Source organism: Gymnoscopelus braueri (assembly GCF_963280865.1).
Source record: "Gymnoscopelus braueri genome assembly, chromosome: 1".
NCBI lineage: Eukaryota > Metazoa > Chordata > Actinopteri > Myctophiformes > Myctophidae > Gymnoscopelus > Gymnoscopelus braueri.
The window spans coordinates 46,058,296-46,080,635 of NC_137603.1; the positions used below are offsets into that span (position 1 = coordinate 46,058,296).

General features: G+C 40.7%; 1 protein-coding gene across 1 annotated transcript in view; it reads right to left on the bottom strand.

Annotated features, from left to right (window-relative positions):
* LOC308074200 (CUB and sushi domain-containing protein 1-like) overlaps positions 1-22,340 on the bottom strand; it is a gene marked incomplete at its 3' end in the record, with an annotated part of 656,606 nt that overhangs the window by 96,669 nt on the left and 537,597 nt on the right. The window contains exons 33-40 of the mRNA XM_080413541.1: positions 18,390-18,506; positions 17,355-17,468; positions 14,939-15,034; positions 13,121-13,324; positions 12,163-12,287; positions 11,559-11,655; positions 7,740-7,844; positions 219-337 (exon numbers count right to left, since the gene is read on the bottom strand). Of these exons, the coding sequence (XP_080269667.1) occupies positions 219-337; positions 7,740-7,844; positions 11,559-11,655; positions 12,163-12,287; positions 13,121-13,324; positions 14,939-15,034; positions 17,355-17,468; positions 18,390-18,506 (977 nt within the window). The remainder of the gene's footprint in view (positions 1-218; positions 338-7,739; positions 7,845-11,558; positions 11,656-12,162; positions 12,288-13,120; positions 13,325-14,938; positions 15,035-17,354; positions 17,469-18,389; positions 18,507-22,340) is intronic.

The following is a 22,340-nucleotide window of genomic DNA, read 5'->3' on the forward strand; positions in this document are numbered from 1 at the left end:
GAAAAGAACTTAAGAACAATGCAAATAACCACGCTGAATTATTCAGAGTATATAAAGCAATACAAAAAGGCTTTGCAGAGGACATTTGTGAAACAATTGCATTCGTACGCTCATGGCTGAAAGTCAACACCTCACTGACACATATATTCATGTAGATACATGAATATATGTGTCTTTATGTCTGTTTGAAAAGAGTCACTATTTGCCTTTGTAATTACCTGTAGTGTATACCCAGGTTCACAGCTGAAGGCAACAACCTCGTTGACCATATATCTGTCTCCCGATTTAATGCCGCTGGCTGGAATCATTGGCTCAGGACAGGTGGTAAGACCGACGGCTATAGCCAAACCAAAGAAAGAGAGATTATGAGTATTATGAGTATCACCTCTTTGCGCTTTACCATTGGCTTTGACCATGTGCTTTGGAGACGTGGTCAGACGGGGGGGTGGGGGGGAGTTGTGGAAGAACAATATGCTTGGGCCTCAACATTAGAACCGCCATTATCGTCAACAACTGAACATGATTAGTCTGAAAATGAACACAATGTAAATCCCAGGCTCCCCAAATGTCCCTGGACAGTTGTTAAGAAAATGTCCCGCTCAGTTTTTATTTGTTTTTTTACAAGCCAAACCCTGGCCTCATATATACAGACAAACAAAAACACAGTCTTAATACCCTAAAGGTTTCTTTGTTATTTTATTTTACATATTCTTAAAGTTAGTGGAAATTAAATTACCCTGTTAACTGTGAGCTTGTGCTTTGTACTTTCATGCCGGTACTTTCTAAAGTGGGCTATGGCCAAGTTTAGTTCAGGGTTAGCTAGCTAAGGTTAATGTGACGGGTTCGACCGCATTAACCGCTAGCAACATGTCTGTTGCTGCATGAAACTGCCCTAAAGCTTCCTTGGGCAAACTTGTGCCATGGGGCGGAAAATAACCTTGGGGTAATCATGTACAGTATAAAGTGTTAAATGATGAATGTGTTTATAATTGCTGCAATCATAAAGTCATTTAACTGAGTTTGAGATCAGCACAACATTAACAACATGCATTAAAGTGACTACTTACCCTACTGGAGTGGTCGCACTACTGTTGAGTGGAATTTCATGGCCATAATTTTTATGCATTTAATACAGCTATAAAAGATGATAATAACACTGCTACACGGTCAGATGCTATTACAATTCTGCTGAGTGGGCCTTAATGGAGCTGGCTTGTCAGAGTCAATTGTTTGTTTTGCTCAGCTTTAAGAATAGTGCTTTTCAAATAGTTACATTCAAGTGAAGTCAAAGTCTGTTAATAGGCATTAGGCAATAGGCTGATCTTGTACATTTCATATTGTAATCCATGATTCATCTTTATTTTGTTTGTCCTGAATTACAAGTATTAATATTTAAATTGTTGTGTTTGTATTTACACTGATTTTAAATGTAAATATTGTTATTATCCCATCTTATCCATCCTATCTTTAAAATGAGTTTATAAGTATGCGAAAGTACATTTACATTGTATATTCCTACTGTGATAGCAGTTGCAACTTACTGTATTGTAAGTTTGTCAACAACCTATTCTTTATCAAATAGTGTGTTGTGTGTGCTTATTAAACCAAACTTTTAAATAGACTAGAATAAAATAAAATTGCTAAAATTATAAGTCTACCTGAAAAACGAACTATAACAGAAAATATACAGTCAATTAGAAACTGTCTTTGTCAATTTGGTCAAATTTGTCAACACAACAAGCATGAGGAGACCACTCCCACCAGGCTAGAAATGTTTCATCATAGGTTAAAGATGATAACTCAGAATAACTTTGCATTGATTTGCAGTGACCCTTGCATCTAAGGGGACAAGTGGACCCAAACCATGCCAGGAAAATGGCCCTGACAACGTAAACAAGCCACCGGACCACCTCACTGTCTGGGTCAAGCATTCAGGTCTCTGTACCGTTCTCTTGGCTCACATGCACTCGCCCACTGAAGGATGACTCATCTGACCATGTCTCTTTTTCCCCACATCTCTGTAGACCTGTGGTTCTTGCACCGCTGAACTCTCAAATGTGCATTTGTCTTTGTAATGAGTGCTTTATACACTGCAACTGTACTATAATCTATCTTGTTCAGTCTGATCACGTCCTGAGTGCATTGACATTTTCAGTCACCTTAGAATCCACTGAGGACTAGTTGCTCTTCCGTTTTTCCTTACATGTCTTAGTGCATGAGCATCTCAGTCATCAAAATTTTCACTTTCAACCACAATTTCCGACCCTTTATATACTGATGTCCTAACCCATAGAGCAGCATTAGACACAATTGAAACAGAATATGACAGAATATGAATTGCTTAGTCCACCTGTTTGAAAGCATCTGCATTTGCTATGTTTGTCCACTCACGTAGTCAGGTTCTTCCATCCGTGTGTGTGTGTGTGTGTGTGTGTGTGTGTGTGTGTGTGTGTGTGTATGTGTGTGTTCATTATCTGGCTTCCTACCAGGAAATCAATGTGATCCCACAGTACCAACAGTTCAGTAACCCCCACACACACACACACACTTACAACTGATCAATTAAACTATTCCATTTGGTTGACCATTTTACTCTCTTCCTGTTTCCTACAGCATAGTGTTTTTTTCATATTTTTTGAGAGCAATGATGGACCTCCTGTTTCGTTGAAACCTCCACACAATTACACAATTAAGGTCGTAACACAAGGCAAGCGGTTCACGCGGGCGTTACCGCTCGGATCAGCAGGCATCGCGCCGCGATCATTGTTGTTTTGTCCTCCTGTGCGGTGCGGAGAAAACAAAAGCTCACCACAATCCAGCTCTTGCCGCCCGCGCGCGTGTGCACAAACGAGCACACGCGCGAAGATTTCACGGGACTGCGCCCGCTCGCCTCACCGCCCCTCAACTTCTCCGCGCGTCCCAAATAATCACCCGCCTCTCATTGAAAATTAATTACATAGGCGCGTTGGCCGCTTGCCGTGTGAAAGGACCTTTACTCACTACCAGTACACCACTATTACTCACTACCAGTACACCACTATTACTCAGTACCAGTACACCACTATTACTCACTACCAGTACACCACTATTACTCACTACCAGTACACCACTATTACTCACTACCAGTACACTACTAATACACTATTACTCACTACCAGTACATCACTAATACACTATTACTCACTACCAGTACATCACTAATACACTATTACTCACTACCAGTACATCACTAATACACTATTACTCACTACCAGTACACCACTATTACTCAGTACCAGTACACCACTATTACTCACTACCAGTAAACCACTATTACTCACTACCAGTACACTACTAATACACTATTACTCACTACCAGTACATCACTAATACACTATTACTCACTACCAGTACATCACTAATACACTATTACTCACTACCAGTACATCACTAATACACTATTACTCACTACCAGTACATCACTAATACACTATTACTCACTACCAGTACACCACTATTACTCAGTACCAGTACACCACTATTACTCACTACCAGTACACCACTATTACTCAGTACCAGTACACCACTATTACTCACTACCAGTACATCACTAATACACTATTACTCACTACCAGTACATCACTAATACACTATTACTCACTACCAGTACACCACTATTACTCAGTACCAGTACACCACTATTACTCACTACCAGTACACCACTATTACTCACTACCAGTACACCACTATTACTCACTACCAGTAAACCACTATTACTCACTACCAGTACACTACTAATACACTATTACTCACTACCAGTACATCACTAATACACTATTACTCACTACCAGTACATCACTAATACACTATTACTCACTACCAGTACACCACTATTACTCAGTACCAGTACACCACTATTACTCACTACCAGTACACCACTATTACTCAGTACCAGTACACCACTATTACTCACTACCAGTACACCACTATTACTCACTACCAGTAAACCACTATTACTCACTACCAGTACACTACTAATACACTATTACTCACTACCAGTACATCACTAATACACTATTACTCACTACCAGTACACCACTATTACTCACTACCAGTGCATCACTATTACTCACTACCAGTACATCACTATTCCAATATTACTCACTACCAGTACATCACTATTACAATATTACTCACTACCAGTACATCACTATTACAATATTACTCACTACCAGTAAATCACTATTACAATATTACTCACTACCAGTACATCACTATTACAATATTACTCACTACCAGTACATCACTAATACACTATTACTCACTACCAGTACACCATTATTACTCACTAGTCACTATCAGTACATCACTATTACAATATTACTCACTACCAGTACATCACTATTACAATATTACTCACTACCAGTACATCACTATTACAATATTACTCACTAACAGTACATCACTATTACAATATTACTCACTACCAGTACATCACTATTACAATATTACTCACTACCAGTACATCACTAATACACTATTACTCACTACCAGTACACCACTATTACTCACTACCAGTACATCACTATTACAATATTACTCACTACCAGTACATCACTATTACAATATTACTCACTACCAGTACATCACTATTACACTATTGCGATGCAATGAGATGCGAGAGTGCGGTCTAGCCAACACCAACTCGGGATTCCTGAATCGCTACTCTCCTATCTAACATCAGGGTCTTGAGCTCTACATTGTTGTTAGCTAAGCTGTCGCGCTGCAGTGCATCGGCGTAGGTGGTGTGCTTCTTGCCTTTCCTGGCTTTTCCCTGGGTTGGCTCCCATTGTGTCAGTTTGCTTACCACTATAGTTCCGGGTGCCTGACGCAGTGCCAGCCTCATCCTTCTTTCTCTGACTTTGTCTGTGACCCGTGGTAGGTCCCCGTAGACTAGAGGAGTGTGCCATTCGTAGCATTCTTGTGTAGACTCCATCCAGGGCCCTTTCCTGTTGTGCTGTGAGGGTCCATGTCTCAGCCCCATACAGCAGTATACTGACTCCACTGTAGCTACGAACAGCCGCCTCTTGAGGTCTTCTCCCATCCCATGCAAGGCATTCCAGGCAAGTGCCCAAGGACCTTCAGGTCCTGTTCCGTTGAAGCAGTCCAGGCCCCCGAGATATTTGATGTCCTCGACTGCCTCGTCCACAGTGGCAATGGTTTTGTCCTCAGTGTTAACTGTCAGTACTTTTGTTTTCTTGGTGTTGAGCTTGAGGCCAATCTTCTTGCACTCCATTTCTACTGCCAGTAGTAGTTCCCTTCCTTTCTCTGCTGTATCCGAGACTAAGGCAATGTCATCTGTGTCGAGGTCAGTAATCATGATGGGGTGTACTCGCCTTGACTTCCTCGGGACCTGAGTGAACCCCAGAGCTTCTTCTCTGCCATTGACTGTGAGTCTCAGGGCATGGTCCATCTAATAATGAACAGGAAGGGGGCCAGAGTGTCACCCTGTAGGACGCCCGCTAGGATCTTAAAGTCTTTGGTGTCACCGTCATGGGTTTGAACCTTAGCTCAAGTCTGGCTGTAGCTTGTTTCTATCATCTGAACCATCTTCTCAGGAACTCCATAGGCCCGGAGAATGTTCATGAGTTTCCCCCAGTGGATGGTGTCAAAAGCCTTTTGGAAGTCATTACACTATTGCTCACTACCAATACATCACTATTACACTATTACTCACTACCAGTACACCATTGTTACACTATTACTCACTACCAATACATCACTATTACACTATTACTCACTACCAATACATCACTATTACACTATTACTCACTACCAATACATCACTATTACACTATTACTCACTACCAGTACACCATTGTTGCACTATTACTCACTACCAGAATACCACTATTATACTTTACTCTCTACCAGTACATCACTGCTACACTCCTCTCTACTATCCCAGTACACCTCTAATAATAATCATAATTTCTCCTTTGTGGTATCTTTGTCACTGTATATTTGCACAAAAGTGAAATGTGTCCTCTGCATTTACCCATGCTAATTATTAGGAGCAGTGAACTCTATGAGTTCAGCGCTCGGGGAGCAGTTAAGGGTAACAGTAAGTGCCTTGCTCAGGGACACTCCGACACGTAGACCGGGGCTGGGGCATGAACCAGGGACCTTCTGTTTCCCAGACGGCCTCTCTACCCACTCAGCTATGGCCGCCTCTCCGTTAACCACTTGAACCCTAGCATTCCTATTATGGGGGGAACATTCACCTAAAATAGTCAATCTACAAGCTCACAAAATGTTGCATTGCAGCACAGTGTTATTTTTGGCAAATATATTTTGTATAGCCCAAGGAAATACGTCATATAAGTACAGGGCCCATGGGCATACGGTCAACTAAGTATAGGATTTGAGTGGTTAAACACCTCCCTCCATCCAGGTACACCACCATTAGTCGATGTCAGAATTTAAGTCAAAATCATTACACTGGCTTCATTTGTTTTGTTGCTGATATTAGGGGCACACTCAGACAAGAAGGCTCCTGCTTTTCAGAACATACATTATCACATTATTAGAAACTAAGAGTGCAATACTGACTCTGAGATCTATGTTGACCTTTATGGAAAAATCTCAGAGACATGGCCTAAAACATATGTACATGGCCTAATGTCGCTAAAACATATGTAATGTACTTATCAGTACGTCAACGATTTACATCACACACATCATGCAACTGACAGATAAATGAGTGAATGGATATCAAACTGGGGATCCTTGACATTCAAGAGTTTGAGAATCACATGCTTAGCTTATATAAGTATTGTCTGTCTGTCTGTCTGTCTGTCTGTGTGTGTGTGTGCACACGAGTACATGTATCTACTAAAGCAGGGGTCTTCAACGGGGGGTCCTCAGAGTAACAACAGGGGGTCCGCCAAATCTTAGTGAGATGGGCACATTAGCCGAAAATAGCAGATTTACAAGCTCACAACGGCTCGCGCTGTGAGGTTTTGTGAGCTTGTAGATCTGCTATTTTCGGAGAGTTGATATAGAAGGATAAAGAGTAAGTACAGAACTAAACTAACAACTGTCAAGTTGACTAAATATTCAGGGTTTAAAAGGTTAACTGTCTGAAAATACACATGAACATGAATCCAACACATTAATAGGGCATAGCAGTGGCGGCCATTTTCTGGTTCCACTGAAAAATAGTCCATGCATTTTTCCCATAGAGATTTCCAAAAATATTTATATCAATTATTTTAAGCCTAGAATCAAGCCATCCAGGGTCCTGGTGAATCATGACCATAAAACATTTTATTCTGTGATAATTATTTTTTGAATATTTGATTATATGATATACTATATTAAATAAATACCCTTTGTTTTACGGTTATCAATGTTTTTTTCTCACATAATCAAATGTTTTATGGTCATGATTCAGCAGGACCCTGGATGCCTTGATTCTAGGCTTCAAATAATTGATATAAATATTTTTGGAAATCTCTATGGGAAAAATGCATTGGCTTTTTTTGAGTGGAACCAGAGAATGGCCGCCACTGCTATGCCCTATAGAAAAGATAGTGCTGTCAAACAAGTCTATGAAGCTATGAAATCTACTGTATGAAAAAGTCTGCAACACAGTTCAATACAACATATAGTGGGGGTCCCTGCTTCATCTCTCTGTCAGCTAAGGGGTCCCTGGCCTGAACAACGTTGAAGACCCCCGTACTAAAGGTTTGGCTTACTCTTGTACTCCAGGTGAAAGCCTGCTGCCACAACGCTGATGTCACTCTGGAAGTGCAGGAGGAGCTGATTGGACGTGGAGTTGAGGAGGGCGGGAGCCGTGGTTCCTGTAGCAACAGACAGACAGAAAGACACTGTATCAGATCACAGTTGCTGTATTTTCAACTACTTACTTTTGTCTGGTAAAAAAAGAAAATATCTAAATAAAACGCCACATAAAACACTCAGAAAATGAGGGTAAGATATATGTTTTTTAATAGCCAAAGAAATCTATAAAATGAAATTACGCGCCATGCCGCGCACCGTAAATAGACGATTTATAAACTCACAAACATAGTATGAATCACCCTCTAGCCTCCAGCAGCCCCACTGGCAGAAGACACTGGTTTAACTGGGAAGCTCCCTGTTGCCATTCTACCTTCTGTGTGTGTGTGTGTGTGTGTGTGTGTGTGTGTGTGTGTGTGTGTGTGTGTGTGTGTGCGCGTGCGCACATGTGTGTGTGTGTGTGTGTGTGTGCGTGCGTGCGTGTGCGTGTGTTTGTGGTGACAGGTGTGTGTGACACTGTGACAGGCATAGTGCTTGGGGCAGGTCACAGGGAAATCCTCCGGGGAGATTGTTAAAGGTTATACCATCCTTCATCCCACTCTCTCTTCTCTTCTTTTTTCTTTCACTCTTTCTCTGTTCTTCTACTTCTCTGTGCCCCCCCTTCCCCCCCCCCCCCCCCCACCTCTCAGGAATAACTTTCCACACCTTTTCCTCCTCCCTCTCCCTTTATTCTGGGGCAAACATTTTGGAAATATAACAGATCTACAAGCTCAGAACACATCAAAGCTATACTTGTGAGCTTGTAGATGGACTAATTTCTGTGGCCTACTACAATGAAGTATATAGGTTACAGTCTGTAAAAGAACAAGAATTAATTGGATAACATATTATCCAATGTGAGAGTGTGTGACGCGTTGTGGGCTTGTAGATCTGCTATTTACAAAAACGTTTGACTTTGTGAAAAACTTGGAATGTTTTTAACACCATTTTTTAACACCAACAACAACAACAACACCACAAATGTTATATGGTGGTCCCTGGCACTAACCTCGTGGTTGGACATGGACATACAGTCAGTGGAAAAAGCATTCACATTTTTTACTTAAGTAAAAGTATCAATACTGCAATCTAGAAAATCTAGAAATACTCTGTTACAAGTAAAAGTCCGGAATAAAAAATGAGTAAAAGTACAAAAATGTCTAAAAGTACCAAAACTAGAAAGTAGGCTACTCATTATGCAGAATGTCCCATTTCACAAGTTGTCAAATGTATGACATCTTTTGAAAATAGCAGATCAACAAGATCTAGAGGTTACGTATGTAACCCCGGTTCTTTTAGTTCTGGAGTGAGACACTCACTATGGGAGCGTATTGTGTGTAGCTCTGTTGCATCGCCAGATGGCGCTGTTTCCCATAGTGAGTGTCTCACGGAAGAACGACAAAGAACTGTGAGCTTGTAGATCGGCTATTTTCGAATGGACTATGTATATAGGGGTGAAGTGGTTAATGTAAGTTTTGTAATAATAATCGAAATCTACAAAGTAACTAGTAACTAAAGTTTTCAAACAATTGTAGTAATAATAATAATAATGATAATAATAACAACAATAATAATTGTAATTGTAGTGGAGTCAATTTTCTTTTCAACACCACTGTATATAGCAAGCAAATGCTCACCTATACAATAAACAACAACACAGTGAAAGTGCTTTGAAAAAGGCTACAAGTATAGGCTACAATTCTGCACCAACAACAACAAATAAAAGCATAGCATTATAATGTCTTAATGTAATGTCACCATCTCCACTGCGGGAAATAAAAAGAAGGAAAAAAGGTAGGCCTACTGCGCACATAACAGGCCTTCATATAATGTACATAGACCTACTGTAGTGTGCACATAACACTATAACTAGCAAGGTTAACATTAGCCTAGTACTGTAGTAGTACTACATAAACGTTCAGGTTTCAAATATAAAGTGCTTACCCCATGGCCACGGATGTTACAATTATGTACGGGCCGTCAGAAGTACCCGTGTCTTCCGTATTGTTCAATAAAAAGCATTTTAATACGATCAGTGGCCTCTTTCTCCGAATTTTTTCCATGCTTTCAACTAAGCGACCCTATCGGTTGGGAGGTGTATTGCACTCTGATACATTGTAAAGGCCTTTGCAGACAGGGTGCGATTTTTCGCACGGAAAAAACGGACAATATCTTTTTTTAAATGAACACATGGTTTTCAATGACCTCATGCACACCGGCTCCGAATTTATGCTGCGATGCGTTTTTTTCCAATCGAACCCAGTTCGATTCGTGCGTCTTTTCACATGCGGTAAAAACTGATTGACTAATCGCACCCTGTCTGTAAAGGCCTTAAATCTATGAGGAAATGGCCGTCGATCGGATTAAAATGTTTTTTATTGAACAACACGTAATAAACGGATACTTTTGAGGAACGGCACATAATTAGTACGTCCGTGGCCATGAGGTAAGCAATTTATATTTGAAATCTGAACGTTTATGTAGATGTAGGGCCGTAAACGGAGAAAGTGCAAACACCAGGTTGAAGTTCATCCATGATGGTCGTGACAGACGATCGTCGTGTGATCCATAGGTAGTATATCCATTGTCAGACAAACCAAAATACCACACCTCTGGCAAACACATAACGCACGCTACACCTCGCACGCACACACACATACGATGGAGAAGTGTTCAACACTCTGATGATGCCACTGCAGCTTTCCAACTAAGATCTAATATGAATCTGGCAGCTAAGGGAGACATTAATTCACGTGAGGTCAGCAGCGTAGCGCAAAATTCCTCCACTCTCCAAAAAAGTGTGACTGTGTGCGTGCGTGTGTCGAACACCAGCAGTCAGCAGACGTATGCGTTGTGTGTAATGCGCGAATGCATTGATAGAAAACAACATTGTTTTATCAGACATAATTGCAGTGCTTTGCAATTAGCCTATTATTATTAGAGCCGTCGTCACGGGGAAAGTGTTAATCATCATTGTAAGCCCTCTGTGCCACACATCAGCTGTGACATTCTCTCAGAAACCACTGACTGCAGTCGGCACTGCCTAATGTCCAACAATACATTACATGAAGGCCAAACACAGCATACAGGGCATATATAAATGAACGCTATTAAAGCGCTGCACGTTGTATATTTGACTTACCAATATGATTAGTGCTTTCAAGTAAGGGGGGGAGTGTGTGTTGCGTGTGTGACTGTGTGTGTGTGTGTGTGTGTGTGTGTGTGTGTGTGTGTGTGTGTGTGTGTGTGTGTGTGTGTGTGTGTGTGTGTGTGTGTGTGTGTGTGTGTGTCCGTCTGTGTGTGTGTGTGTGTGTGTGTGTGTGTCCGTCTGTGTTTGAAGTGAAACGGGGAGGGGCTACTAGCATGTTGTGGACCCATCTCAAGGAGGATAACAGGAGGATAGATTCTATAGCCTGAAGGGACAGTCATGGGTTTTATTGGTTGTTGTTGGTTGTCAGGGCAATATCACAACCAATTGGTGGACGGCCAACCAATGATGACGTGTTCCCGACCATTTTTACCAAACCCGCCCCCTTTTTACCACAGCCACGCCCACCTATTTATATAAAGAGGAGTGCACGCCCACATTCCATTCATTCCATTGTACCCGTCTGTAGGAGTGTGTCCACACTCAAAAAGAGAAGACTATTATGTGTGTGTGTGTGTGTGTGTGTGTGTGTGTGTGTGTGTGTGTGTGTGTGTGTGTGTGTGTGTGTGTGTACACAGTATAGCCCTACCAGAAAATGATCCTAATTTAGGAGCCGTCATGTCTCCTCCGTCATAGATTTCAAGAGAATCCCAGTTATGCTCAGTTGCAAATGTCATCACCTGGATCTGAACAAAGAATAATAAAAACAGCAAAAACAAAGGAAGATGATTTAGTATAGCATTTACTATACATCATTTGTGTTCTACAAGCAAGTCAGTGCATTCATTAGTTTGTTTCAGAGAGTTCCAGGGTACTGTAAATGCATCATGAAAACAATACAGCAATGTATGGATAATTAACATAAAATGTACTTGTAATTTGTACTTTTGTACCTAAGTATTTTTGAAAGCAGGTACTTACTTAAAGGAATACTTTACCCATGTTCAACCTTATCTTCATATAATATAATCAATAATATAATTATTACTATAATATAATTATAAGGCTATTTCTGTCTTCTCGCTCTGTCTATTCGCTCTGTGTCTCAGAGGTGGGCCAAAAACCTGCCTACCAATGAAATCATCATCGGTAGACAGGTTTGGTCATTCCAGACAAGACCCCCCCCCCCCACCACGTAATATATAGTAGGCCTAATATGTGCTGTATATGGGCAAATGTATAACTATGATTACCTGTATGCCAGCACCTTCACTGACATGGATCCTCCACAGACAGTTGAGGCTATTTGGGTAAGGCTCGGGGTATGCGGGAGAAAGTATTGTACCTCTGCGTTCAGTCAGATTGCCGCTGCAGGGAACTGTAAATGAAACAAAATAGAAAAGTCCATTCAATCGTGAACGTAATAATAGTCTGCTGATTTTTAAGATTGCACGAGGAAGGCTTCTGAATGGTCTGGGGAAATTATGGAGATCAAACTACCCCTATGGGCGAGACACAGAAAAGGGTTCTTATCACATCTTACGTAATTTGTGTAATGAACTAAATTGGCAGTTGAACGTATTCAAATGGAGCTCTGGAAAGCTACGATATAAAGGTCATTCTTATCTTCACACCAGCTTTTTACAACAGCTTCTGTTAAATTTTTTTCCTAAAGAATGAACAGCTGTGTTTACAGCCCTGAAATGATGTGATATTAAGAAATCACAAGATAACGTCACACACACATACAGTACTGTACATGCAACTGACAGAGCGGTGATAAATGAGCAAAACATGGCACAGTGCGGCTGACATTTTGATATGCAGGAGACAACAAGGTACCAAATTAAAAATACATTAGTTTGTACAGGTGTGTCATAACTCACAACAGTAGAAACACTTTAGTTCAAGCTAAGGGCATTGCTGGGTATACAGTATTCCATCACTACAGTACTTATATAAGCTACTTCCATCACTGTAGCTTATATAATGCTAGATTTCAAGATAAATCTAGGCATCTTTTTTTATTTAAGCTGCCCCCCCCCAAATATACCCACATGCCTCTTGGGATAACTACAGCACAACAACAATTTAAAAATACAGTGGTTTTTAGTGATGCAGTTGCACATACTGTACACATTATTATTTTAAGTTCTACTGTATGTAGGGGTCGTTTGTGGACAGCCAGCGAACCAGTCAGTCAGAACGTACCTATACAGGATGGCGTAGACGCGTTCCACTGTGCTAATGCCCCTGGAACAGCCTGGCATCGGATGGCACTGAAGCCCTTCAGCAGATACCCTGGACTGCACTCAAACCGAACCACAGAACCGGCTGAGAACTCTGAACTAAGCCGCCTGCCATAGCGAGGTTCTGGAACTGAGCTGCACTGGCTGTCACTGGTACGAGGAACAGCTGGGAATGACAATCACCATAATTACAACAGTGTTAGTGTATTATTCATATAATTCAATAAAACATGCCCTTGTGCTGAACTCCATCAGCTATTGTCAGTTCATGTTAACACATTGGGTGCCAGAGGTTTATTAAAATATTATACTTTGAGTGCCAGGACTTTTTAAACATTTTGAACCTTTTTCAAGTAGTCACAAAATATTTTCAGTGATCACCGTCCTCACGGTGATCCCCTCATTACACACATACAGGTCTCGTACAATTGGGGGGAAAAAATTTAAAACATTCGGAAATCCATTCCATAGTTGCAGCCAGTTGAAAATAGTTAAATTAACATTGTAAAAAAAAAAAGTGCACAGGAGCCGAGATACAGGTTTTTGAAGTCATAAGTTAACCAGGAGGTGGATTGGAGTCTAAATCTTGTAGGAGTGATATTTCCTGTTGCTGTGAAGGAAAAAAAAAAAAATATTAAAAAAAAACCGTATATATACGGTTTTGGCACTCAACGTTAGTATGCGCAAAACCGTATATATACGGTTTTGGCACCCAATGTGTTAAAAGTCGAATGCTACAGTGTCATATACAACTGTTATTTTCAATCATTATATTATACAAGCAGAAGCGGTGCATTTACAGATTGCTCGGCATCACACTTGTGTTATTGGACTAATAACGCATCACTTTACAATGCGTCTCTCTCTCTCTCTCTCTCTGATCTGATGTCTCCTTAAACAGAAACCATTGCTTAACAACGGTGATTTGCGCTGACATCAGGCACATCCATATTTGCAATCCGGGAAACAGACAAACACACTGACACACCACCACAGACAAGTTGAACTTTACAGTATATACAAGATAAGCATTTGTAGTTGCCTGAGATTGTTTACCAAGCAGTATCGTAATGCAAATCCCCACCCCCCCCAGTCACCATGTTGTATCCCGCTGTAGCCTACATGTGCTGTGGCACATCTTTTTGCATAACAGTCAGCAAAGCCTGACCCTCAGTCTTTATGTCAAGATTGTGAGTGTGTATGTTTTCAATACTGAGAAAGGCCAACCCCAACTGTGCTTATTCATTTACATTTGGAGGGTGTACTTGTGACAGTCACAGGTATACTGCAGTTATAAATCATTGCATTGCCGTGGCTACAGGGCACACTGTAGGTGAATGGAGTCGTGCTTTATGAATAATGTGAGACATATTTTATTTCCTTTATTGCAAAATGGATCGCATTGCTGTCTCTGCTGAACCAGAGCATTCCAAGTCACAGATACTTCTGTATCAGCCCATGGGCTGATATCAGCTACCACCCTCTCTGTCCCGTTATCACTCCCCTCACCCAGGGCAAATAAAGGATAGGTACAGTATATGAAAAACATAACAAACTTAAATCTTAGAATTCAATACCATTGTGGATTGTTTGTGCATTATTTGTGTGAAAAAAATAAGATTATTTCCAATTCCAAATCACGTAAGGTGCTGTGTGTGTGTGTGTGTGTGTGTGTGTGTGTGTGTGTGTGTGTGTGTGTGTGTGTGTGTGTGTGTGTGTGTGTGTGTGTGTGTGTGTGTGTGTGTGTGTGCGCGCGTGCGCGCGAGAGAGTGACTTTTACCTTGATAGACAAAGTGAAAGCCTTTAGCTGACTGGCCACTCTTAGCACTGAACCGCAGCATGATCTGATTTGAAGTCGCCAATGGCAATGTCTCTCCTGGAAGATACACATATAGTACATAACAGATTCAATAAATGACAGAAACAGCAGACACACAGACACGTTGACATTCATACACAAAAACAATTAAATGTACTGTAAGTGCCATGGGAGATTTCATAATCATTGCCACCTTTTTTCGGTCCTTGCAATAATGAAGTGCAACACACAATAAACAACCATAATTATGCACGCACGCACGCATGGACGCACGCGCGCATGAACAAACACACACGCACGCACGCACGCACGCACGCACGCACGCACACACACACACACACACACACACACACACACACACACACACACACACACACACACACACACACACACACAAATAGCAGTGATAAATGAGCAGTTAGGTTGACATTTAGAACCATCATTAGCTGTGTCAGGGTGTGTGTATGTGATATGCATGAATATGTGCATGTGTGTAAGTGTGTGTGCCTATGTATAGATGTGTGTATGTGTGTGAGCAGGATAATCAGTCAATTTGCTGGAACAATGTATGTAACGTATGGAAAGCTGAGTGCGTGCAATGTGCATGCATCTGTACGTGTATGTGTGTGTGTGTGTGTGTGTGTGTGTGTGTGTTGGGGGGGGCATGTTTGTGCTCACAAGTGTGTATTGTATCAAGTTAATGAGACAGCCCTAACATTATGTTGTATCTTACTTATTGTGGTGTGACACATCCTGCCTAAAGGGACAAATCAAGCCACTACGTACAGGGACAGGCTGCCCATTCCATTCCATTCCATATACAATGGTTTCTCTTTCATTTCAACTAGCTAGCGGGACAGAAGTGACAAAACATTGCAACATTTCTATGCTTTTCCAGAGTTCCAAAATGTCAGATACATTCCTGTAGCAATTCTATAAACTAAGACACACACCCTGGCAAACGTTTCTCAAAATAAGCATTTACATGCTCAGAAAAGGTACTGTATACACAAACGTAGATACTGTACCTTAACAATATTATTCCCAATACATGCAAGTGTAAATACAAATTAAAGAGTTGAGCCTGAATATAATGTTGGTACTGTATGTCTCAGAGGGATAGTGATACTATATTAAAAGGAAGTACAAAAAAGCTGTTTACATCACTAGGAATTGGTTCGGCTTAAAGCAAACTGAAAGCAAATATGGACTTCTGTAGGCTAGATAACTTCTGTAGCAAACTAACATCTGTTCCTCTCGTACTTTATATTTGCCAAAGTAGAGGTTACAAGCTGGGTTTGCACAAACATCCAGGCCAGCTGTTTTATTAGTTTACAGCACAAAACTTTATATACCGAGTACTGCTGATGCGCTGTAAGACCAACATATAAGACCAACAATATTTCTTCATAATGCTTTTGTTCCTCATGGGCCGCTGTGTTGGCCACATTGATCTTGTACCCATTTATCAATCCCCAGCTCAGCTGACGGCAATATTGCCATTCTATCTTGTTTCAAAACATTGCCCATATTGTGGTTACAGCTTTAAGTACATTGTGAGGTAGCCCATGAAGGATCCCTGATAAAAACAATGAATGGATTGTGATAACCATTAGTGTTACAGTACGTTGTATAGCCCCGGTGAGACTTTATATCTCTATTTCATCTCTCAAAGGTAGCTCGCGCTGGAAAATATCATTGTCAAATGGTTTGTGATAACAACAGCTATCAGCTACATATAGGCACAAAGAGCCACTTTCTATTATTTCATCACATATCTTTCAGGGGATCTGAAGAACTCAAAGAACACGACAACAAGAACAGTAATTGATACAGTGACAGAGACAGAACAAAGGAACATTTTCCAAACATACTTACATTTGAATACTGAAAATTGTATCCCTATGCTTCAAGTAGCACTTCATCAATGTTGAACCGTATCTTCATATAATTGGTCCACACTAATGCTCATTAGGGTTAGGGTACCATTTCTGTTAAGCTTGCTCTGTATCTCAGAGGTGGGCTGTAGTTCAGAAACCTGCCTATGACATCCTCAATGGGGATTCCAAGCTAATATAATCTGCAGCCTTTCTCTTACTGGAAAGATAGCACACTGAAATAGAAGCCATTGTTCTCGCATCGCCTACCGACGATGTCACTGGTAGGCAGGTTTCTGAACTGTCCATAGCCAGGCCTCCTCTGAGACACAGTAAGTAGAAAGAAATGGTACCATCTTATAATGAGCATTAGTGGGACCAATTATATGAAGACAAGGTTGAAAATGGGTGAAGTTCTCCTTAAACAGCAGTATTATCCAATAGCATGATCGTTCATGTTACTGTTGACAGCCATTAGGAATAGCCAATAGGAGACTGACCTGAGTGCGACCCAGCCAGTGAACTGAGCAGCCGGGCATTCTGATTGGCTCCATCAAACAGTTCCACTGAGTCATTCATCGCCGTCTGAAACACTGCAAACTGACCAAACACCACTGAAGAAGAGAGATAAATAGAAAACACAGACAAAAAAATAAGGAGAACAAAAGTTACTCAGTTGACATCATAAGAATTCTCGGTAAGACTGTATATTAATGTTGGGTCTATAATGCATTATAAGCACATTTATAATGCATTATAATGTGCTTTTAAAGCATTATAACATTCTTTATACATTTTTATAATCATGTATGACAACTTACAGTACAGTATAACAAAGTTTATGACATATTATAAGTGCTGGTCATAATGCATTATAAACAGCACAGTGGAACAGCACATCATAACTGCCATAACTTAGTCAGTTATAAAGTGTCTTTGTTATAAGTTGTTATGCATGATTATAAACATTTATAACAAGTGTTCTAATTATACATTATAGCAGCATTATAAATGCACTCATAATGCATTATAGATGCGTCCTTAATATACAGTCTTACCAAATTCTCTATGTTGCTGTCAAGCAGAAACCTTGTTTGACCAAAACCATTACTTTTCAGGAAATGGGAAAAAAAAAACGTTCCAATGGATCCAATGTAAGCTCTTGTTAATACTATATATTGGTTCAATATTTATAAAACCCACAGTCTTCATAACTCTCCCTGCTCACGATGCGACACGATGTGAGCTTGGAGATTGGCTATTTCACAAAATGTTGAAATTTTGGGTTCTTGCCCGACAGCAACGATATTCAAAAACGTCTGTTAGCAGAACCTGTTGCTTTCAATGACAGGTAGTCTGGTAAATATATACTAATAACTCAATACTAGGGGGCTGAGTGAAGATCAATGTCAGAAAACTCTTCACCGTGGCTGGTAATCATCCATAACATTCAACAGGTGTGATGTTAAAACATGCGGTTTATGAATGGTAGATGGAAGGGAAGGTCCTGGTGGGCACAACACGGGTGTACTTACCAAACTGTGGGGACACAGTGATGTAATAAGAGCACGTCTGTCCTGTAGTGTAGTTTAGAGGATAGTTAGGGGATAAAACAACCCCTTCTAATCCACCATACTGTCCCCCACACGGAGCTACAACAAGAATAAGAAAGACAGAGAGAAGGGAGGTTTTAATTATTGTTCCTTTTATTTAGATGTATTCTTAACCCATTAAAACCGGTAAAGCGTCTGTGTGATTTTAGATTTTCGCATTAGCTATTCACAAATAGCAGATATACAAGCTCACAGCGCTGCGAGCTTGTACATCTGCTATTTTTTTAACATTTGAAAAGTCTTGAAAGTGTCAGTAGTGAAACTACTGGCATTTGTAGAATCGGGCTCTCTTAAATAAACATAAATAAGACAAATCTTCAGGATTACAGGCATTGTGGGAGCGACTTGTGCACTTAACCCATTCAATCCGAGAACGCATCTGTGTCATTTTAGATGTCTTTGGCTACTAAAAAATAGCAGATGTACAAGCTTATAGCACGGCACCAAGTGCTGCGCTATGAACTTTTTTTTTTTAATCTTGAAAATGTGTGCAAATCTTTGAATATATATATTTTTAACTCAAATCTTTGCTTCTGGGGAGGTCCCTGGAACAAAGTCGGCGGCCAAATATATACTGTATAATTGTGGGTGGTCCTTGACGTGAAAAAGTTTGAGAACCACTGATATTGTAACATAAGTTTTTCAGAAAACTGTTAGAATTTAGAAGACATTTTGTACAATCGGAACCTCAGGGCACCTTAATGGGTTAAATAAACATAATAATCAGACACATCTTCAGGATTACAGGCATTTTAGGAGCGACTTGTGCACTTAAATTGAGCCCGGAATCTTGCACCAGCTAGCGTGATGACTCCATATAGTTCTCAGAAACACCAGTCTTTCTGACAGTCAGGCATACTGAGCTGTATAGCCTTTGCCATGGTCGATACACTTGACGGCATAACTGAGCGCTTAAGTCCCGGTAGAAGCGGTTGAGGGTAAACAAACACAATTTAAATGTTTTACCCGCTAGGAACATGCACAAGATTGAGTTTGTGCGTGAAGGTGAACAAGCCAAGAAGGCATTATTATTGAGTTAGGGCAGCTAGACAAAGCCCGGGCTTAAGAGACGTGAATAAGACATAGGCCAGCAATTTATAGTCCCACCAGAGATATGCAGGGCCAGTCTCAGACCTGACCTGGAACAGTGAACCAACTGTCAGCGCAGTGTTTATTTGGTTGAAAAAGCAGCAGATGTGGCATATTAAATGGATGAAGCTGAGATATGTGGAAGTAGCTCAGCAAGGCTGCAGAGGGCCAGGGCGCTTCCTGTGGAGATTTCTAACAGCATCCATGACAGGCTCACTGATGCCATAGAGTAGTAGAAACAACTGCCAAAGAAGACCCAGGGCTGGAAAGGATGGACACAATTTATTGTATAGAAATCCATTTAATGACTAAAACCCCTTTCCACTCGCATGTAAAAGCAGTGATTTAAAGGTATTCTTATTTTTTTTGCGTCCTGTGGGAATAGGTACCTGTGTGTGTGTGTGTGTGTGTGTGTGTGTGTGTGTGTGTGTGTGTGTGTGTGTGTGTGTGTGTGTGTGTGTGTGTGTGTGTGTGTGTGTGTGTTGGCATAACTAAGAGATTAGCTAAGAATTATATATATGTTTTACATGCATGGAGATGGGGTGTCCAACTACGATGCAAGTTATACATGTAGCGTAACTCCTCTCACTACAGTGTGTGCTAGGGAGTGGGCGAGAGAGGGAGAGAGAGGGAGAGAGAGGGAGAGAGAGAGATTTGCGACTGGAGCAGAGAGCTAAATTAGCCAGTCTGCCTGGAGATGGATATTTATTGTTTATATTCGTCCCAAATACATATTTTAGCATCCCCAAATGCCTAGTCTAGCATGCTTATAGATACCTTTCGTGTGAGCATTAAGCACTGTACCCGTTACATCCGTCGAACGTGGGAATAGTAAACGGTACTTAAATGTTAATGAATGACTCTGTGCTGGCAGCAATTTATGATTTCTTTAGTTTTCCGGTGGAAAAGTCATTTAAGATATGAGGCCCTATAATGGTATTGCCAGGGTAGTATTACATTGCCAACACACACACATCGTTGTGTCTACTAAACAATGCAAGCTTACCGTCTGCCTTTGATCCCAAAGCTCTCGTCATCTTCTGAATGCCACTCCATTAAGTTTATTCTACTTTTACAGTGAGCGCTATCCACCTCTATACTGGTGAAGCTCTTGCTCTTATGTCTAGAATGTCATTATTGATTAGTTCAATTAATGGTCACACACACACACACACACACACACACACACACACACACACACACACACACAGACTATGTTCCCTTGCTAATTGGCTCACGTTGAATGCTCTTATCCTTCTAAACCAGGGTTTCCCACAGCTCCTCTCTATCCAGAAAGAAATATTGATCTGGACTGCTACTGATACATTTGCAAAGATGAAATGTAATTTGTAAGCTCGGTACAGTATGGATAAAGAAATAAAAATGTACATGTAGGGTTAGCTAATTCAATTTTGTTGTTACAAATACGTCAACTTATGACTAGAATGAGAATCATAATGATAATACATTTTATTGCCAGGTATGTTTACACAGAATTGGTCTGGGTGAGGTTGGTGAATTACCCTGAAGCAACACTAAACACTATAATCTCGCAATTTTGATATGCATCAGCATCAGCAACATTTTCGTACTGCATGGTCAAGATATATTAGTATGATATCACTGCTGATATTTACAATTTTACCTTGCTTGCACCCATATGCTGGAAAGGCAAACTCCGGCCCTGGTTGGCAGGAAACTTACAATTTGATCCTGTGCCCAACTTAGCTGACTGTTAAGGGAATTAAGCATTGTCCATTGAACATAAGATTTACTACTGTATCGCCACCACAATGAAGACAGAGCTGTTGTCTTAATCAACAAACACAGCTACAACACTGCTGATGCTTCAAAATGACATAGGCTCCAAGGTATATTATATACTGTAACAATACAGCGTTTCTGACCTGTCCGTGTGTGTGTGTGTGTGTGTGTGTGTGTGTGTGTGTGTGTGTGCACGCACGTGCGCTGTTTGTATTACTATACTAGAGAATATCAGCATTTTAGGACACATGTTTTGTGAATACCTTTTTTTGTGTGTGGCCATTTTAACCTTCATCCTCTTAACAGTGAAGTAAAAATCAGGGATAATGTCAACCCCCAACCTAACCTCTGAATGCAATCCCAACCTGAAACTTTTTCTAATTGTAAGTCGAATTCGAGAAACTATTTTTAACCTTAAAACATCAAGTTATCCTATGACGTTTGAATGTCCAATGATCATACTCAACTACCAAAAGGACATGCATGCATAGTACATACTGCACCATATCACAGTAAATAAATAATATAACATTAAATTAAGCATTAGCATGCTACATTATTAAACATAATGAAGAAAGCTCTGGTACTAACAAACATCCTCTGCTCTAACTCAGCAACACTCAACACACACCACTATACATTCATTTCCTGCTGTTCGGGTCGTCCAGCCGGAACAAAACACTACTAAATACCTTTATGTTGTAGGGCTGAGTGTGAACAGGAAACAAGCTTTCCAATTGGAATGAGATTGTGGGGGGAAATCCGATACATCTACTCGAATATAATCTCATGAAAATTGTTGCAGACGACAGGCAAATCTAACAGTAGATTGATCCATCTTCAAATGAGTTTGTTTGTTTGCGAGAGTGTGGTGGCTGTGGCTGTGGCTGTGTGTGTGTGTGTGTGTGTGTGTGTGTGTGTGTGTGTGTGTGTGTGTGTGTGTGTGTGTGTGTGTGTGCGCGTGCGTGGGTGGGTGCGTGCGTGTGTGTAATGAAGGTTACACTTGGAAGACTGATAGGA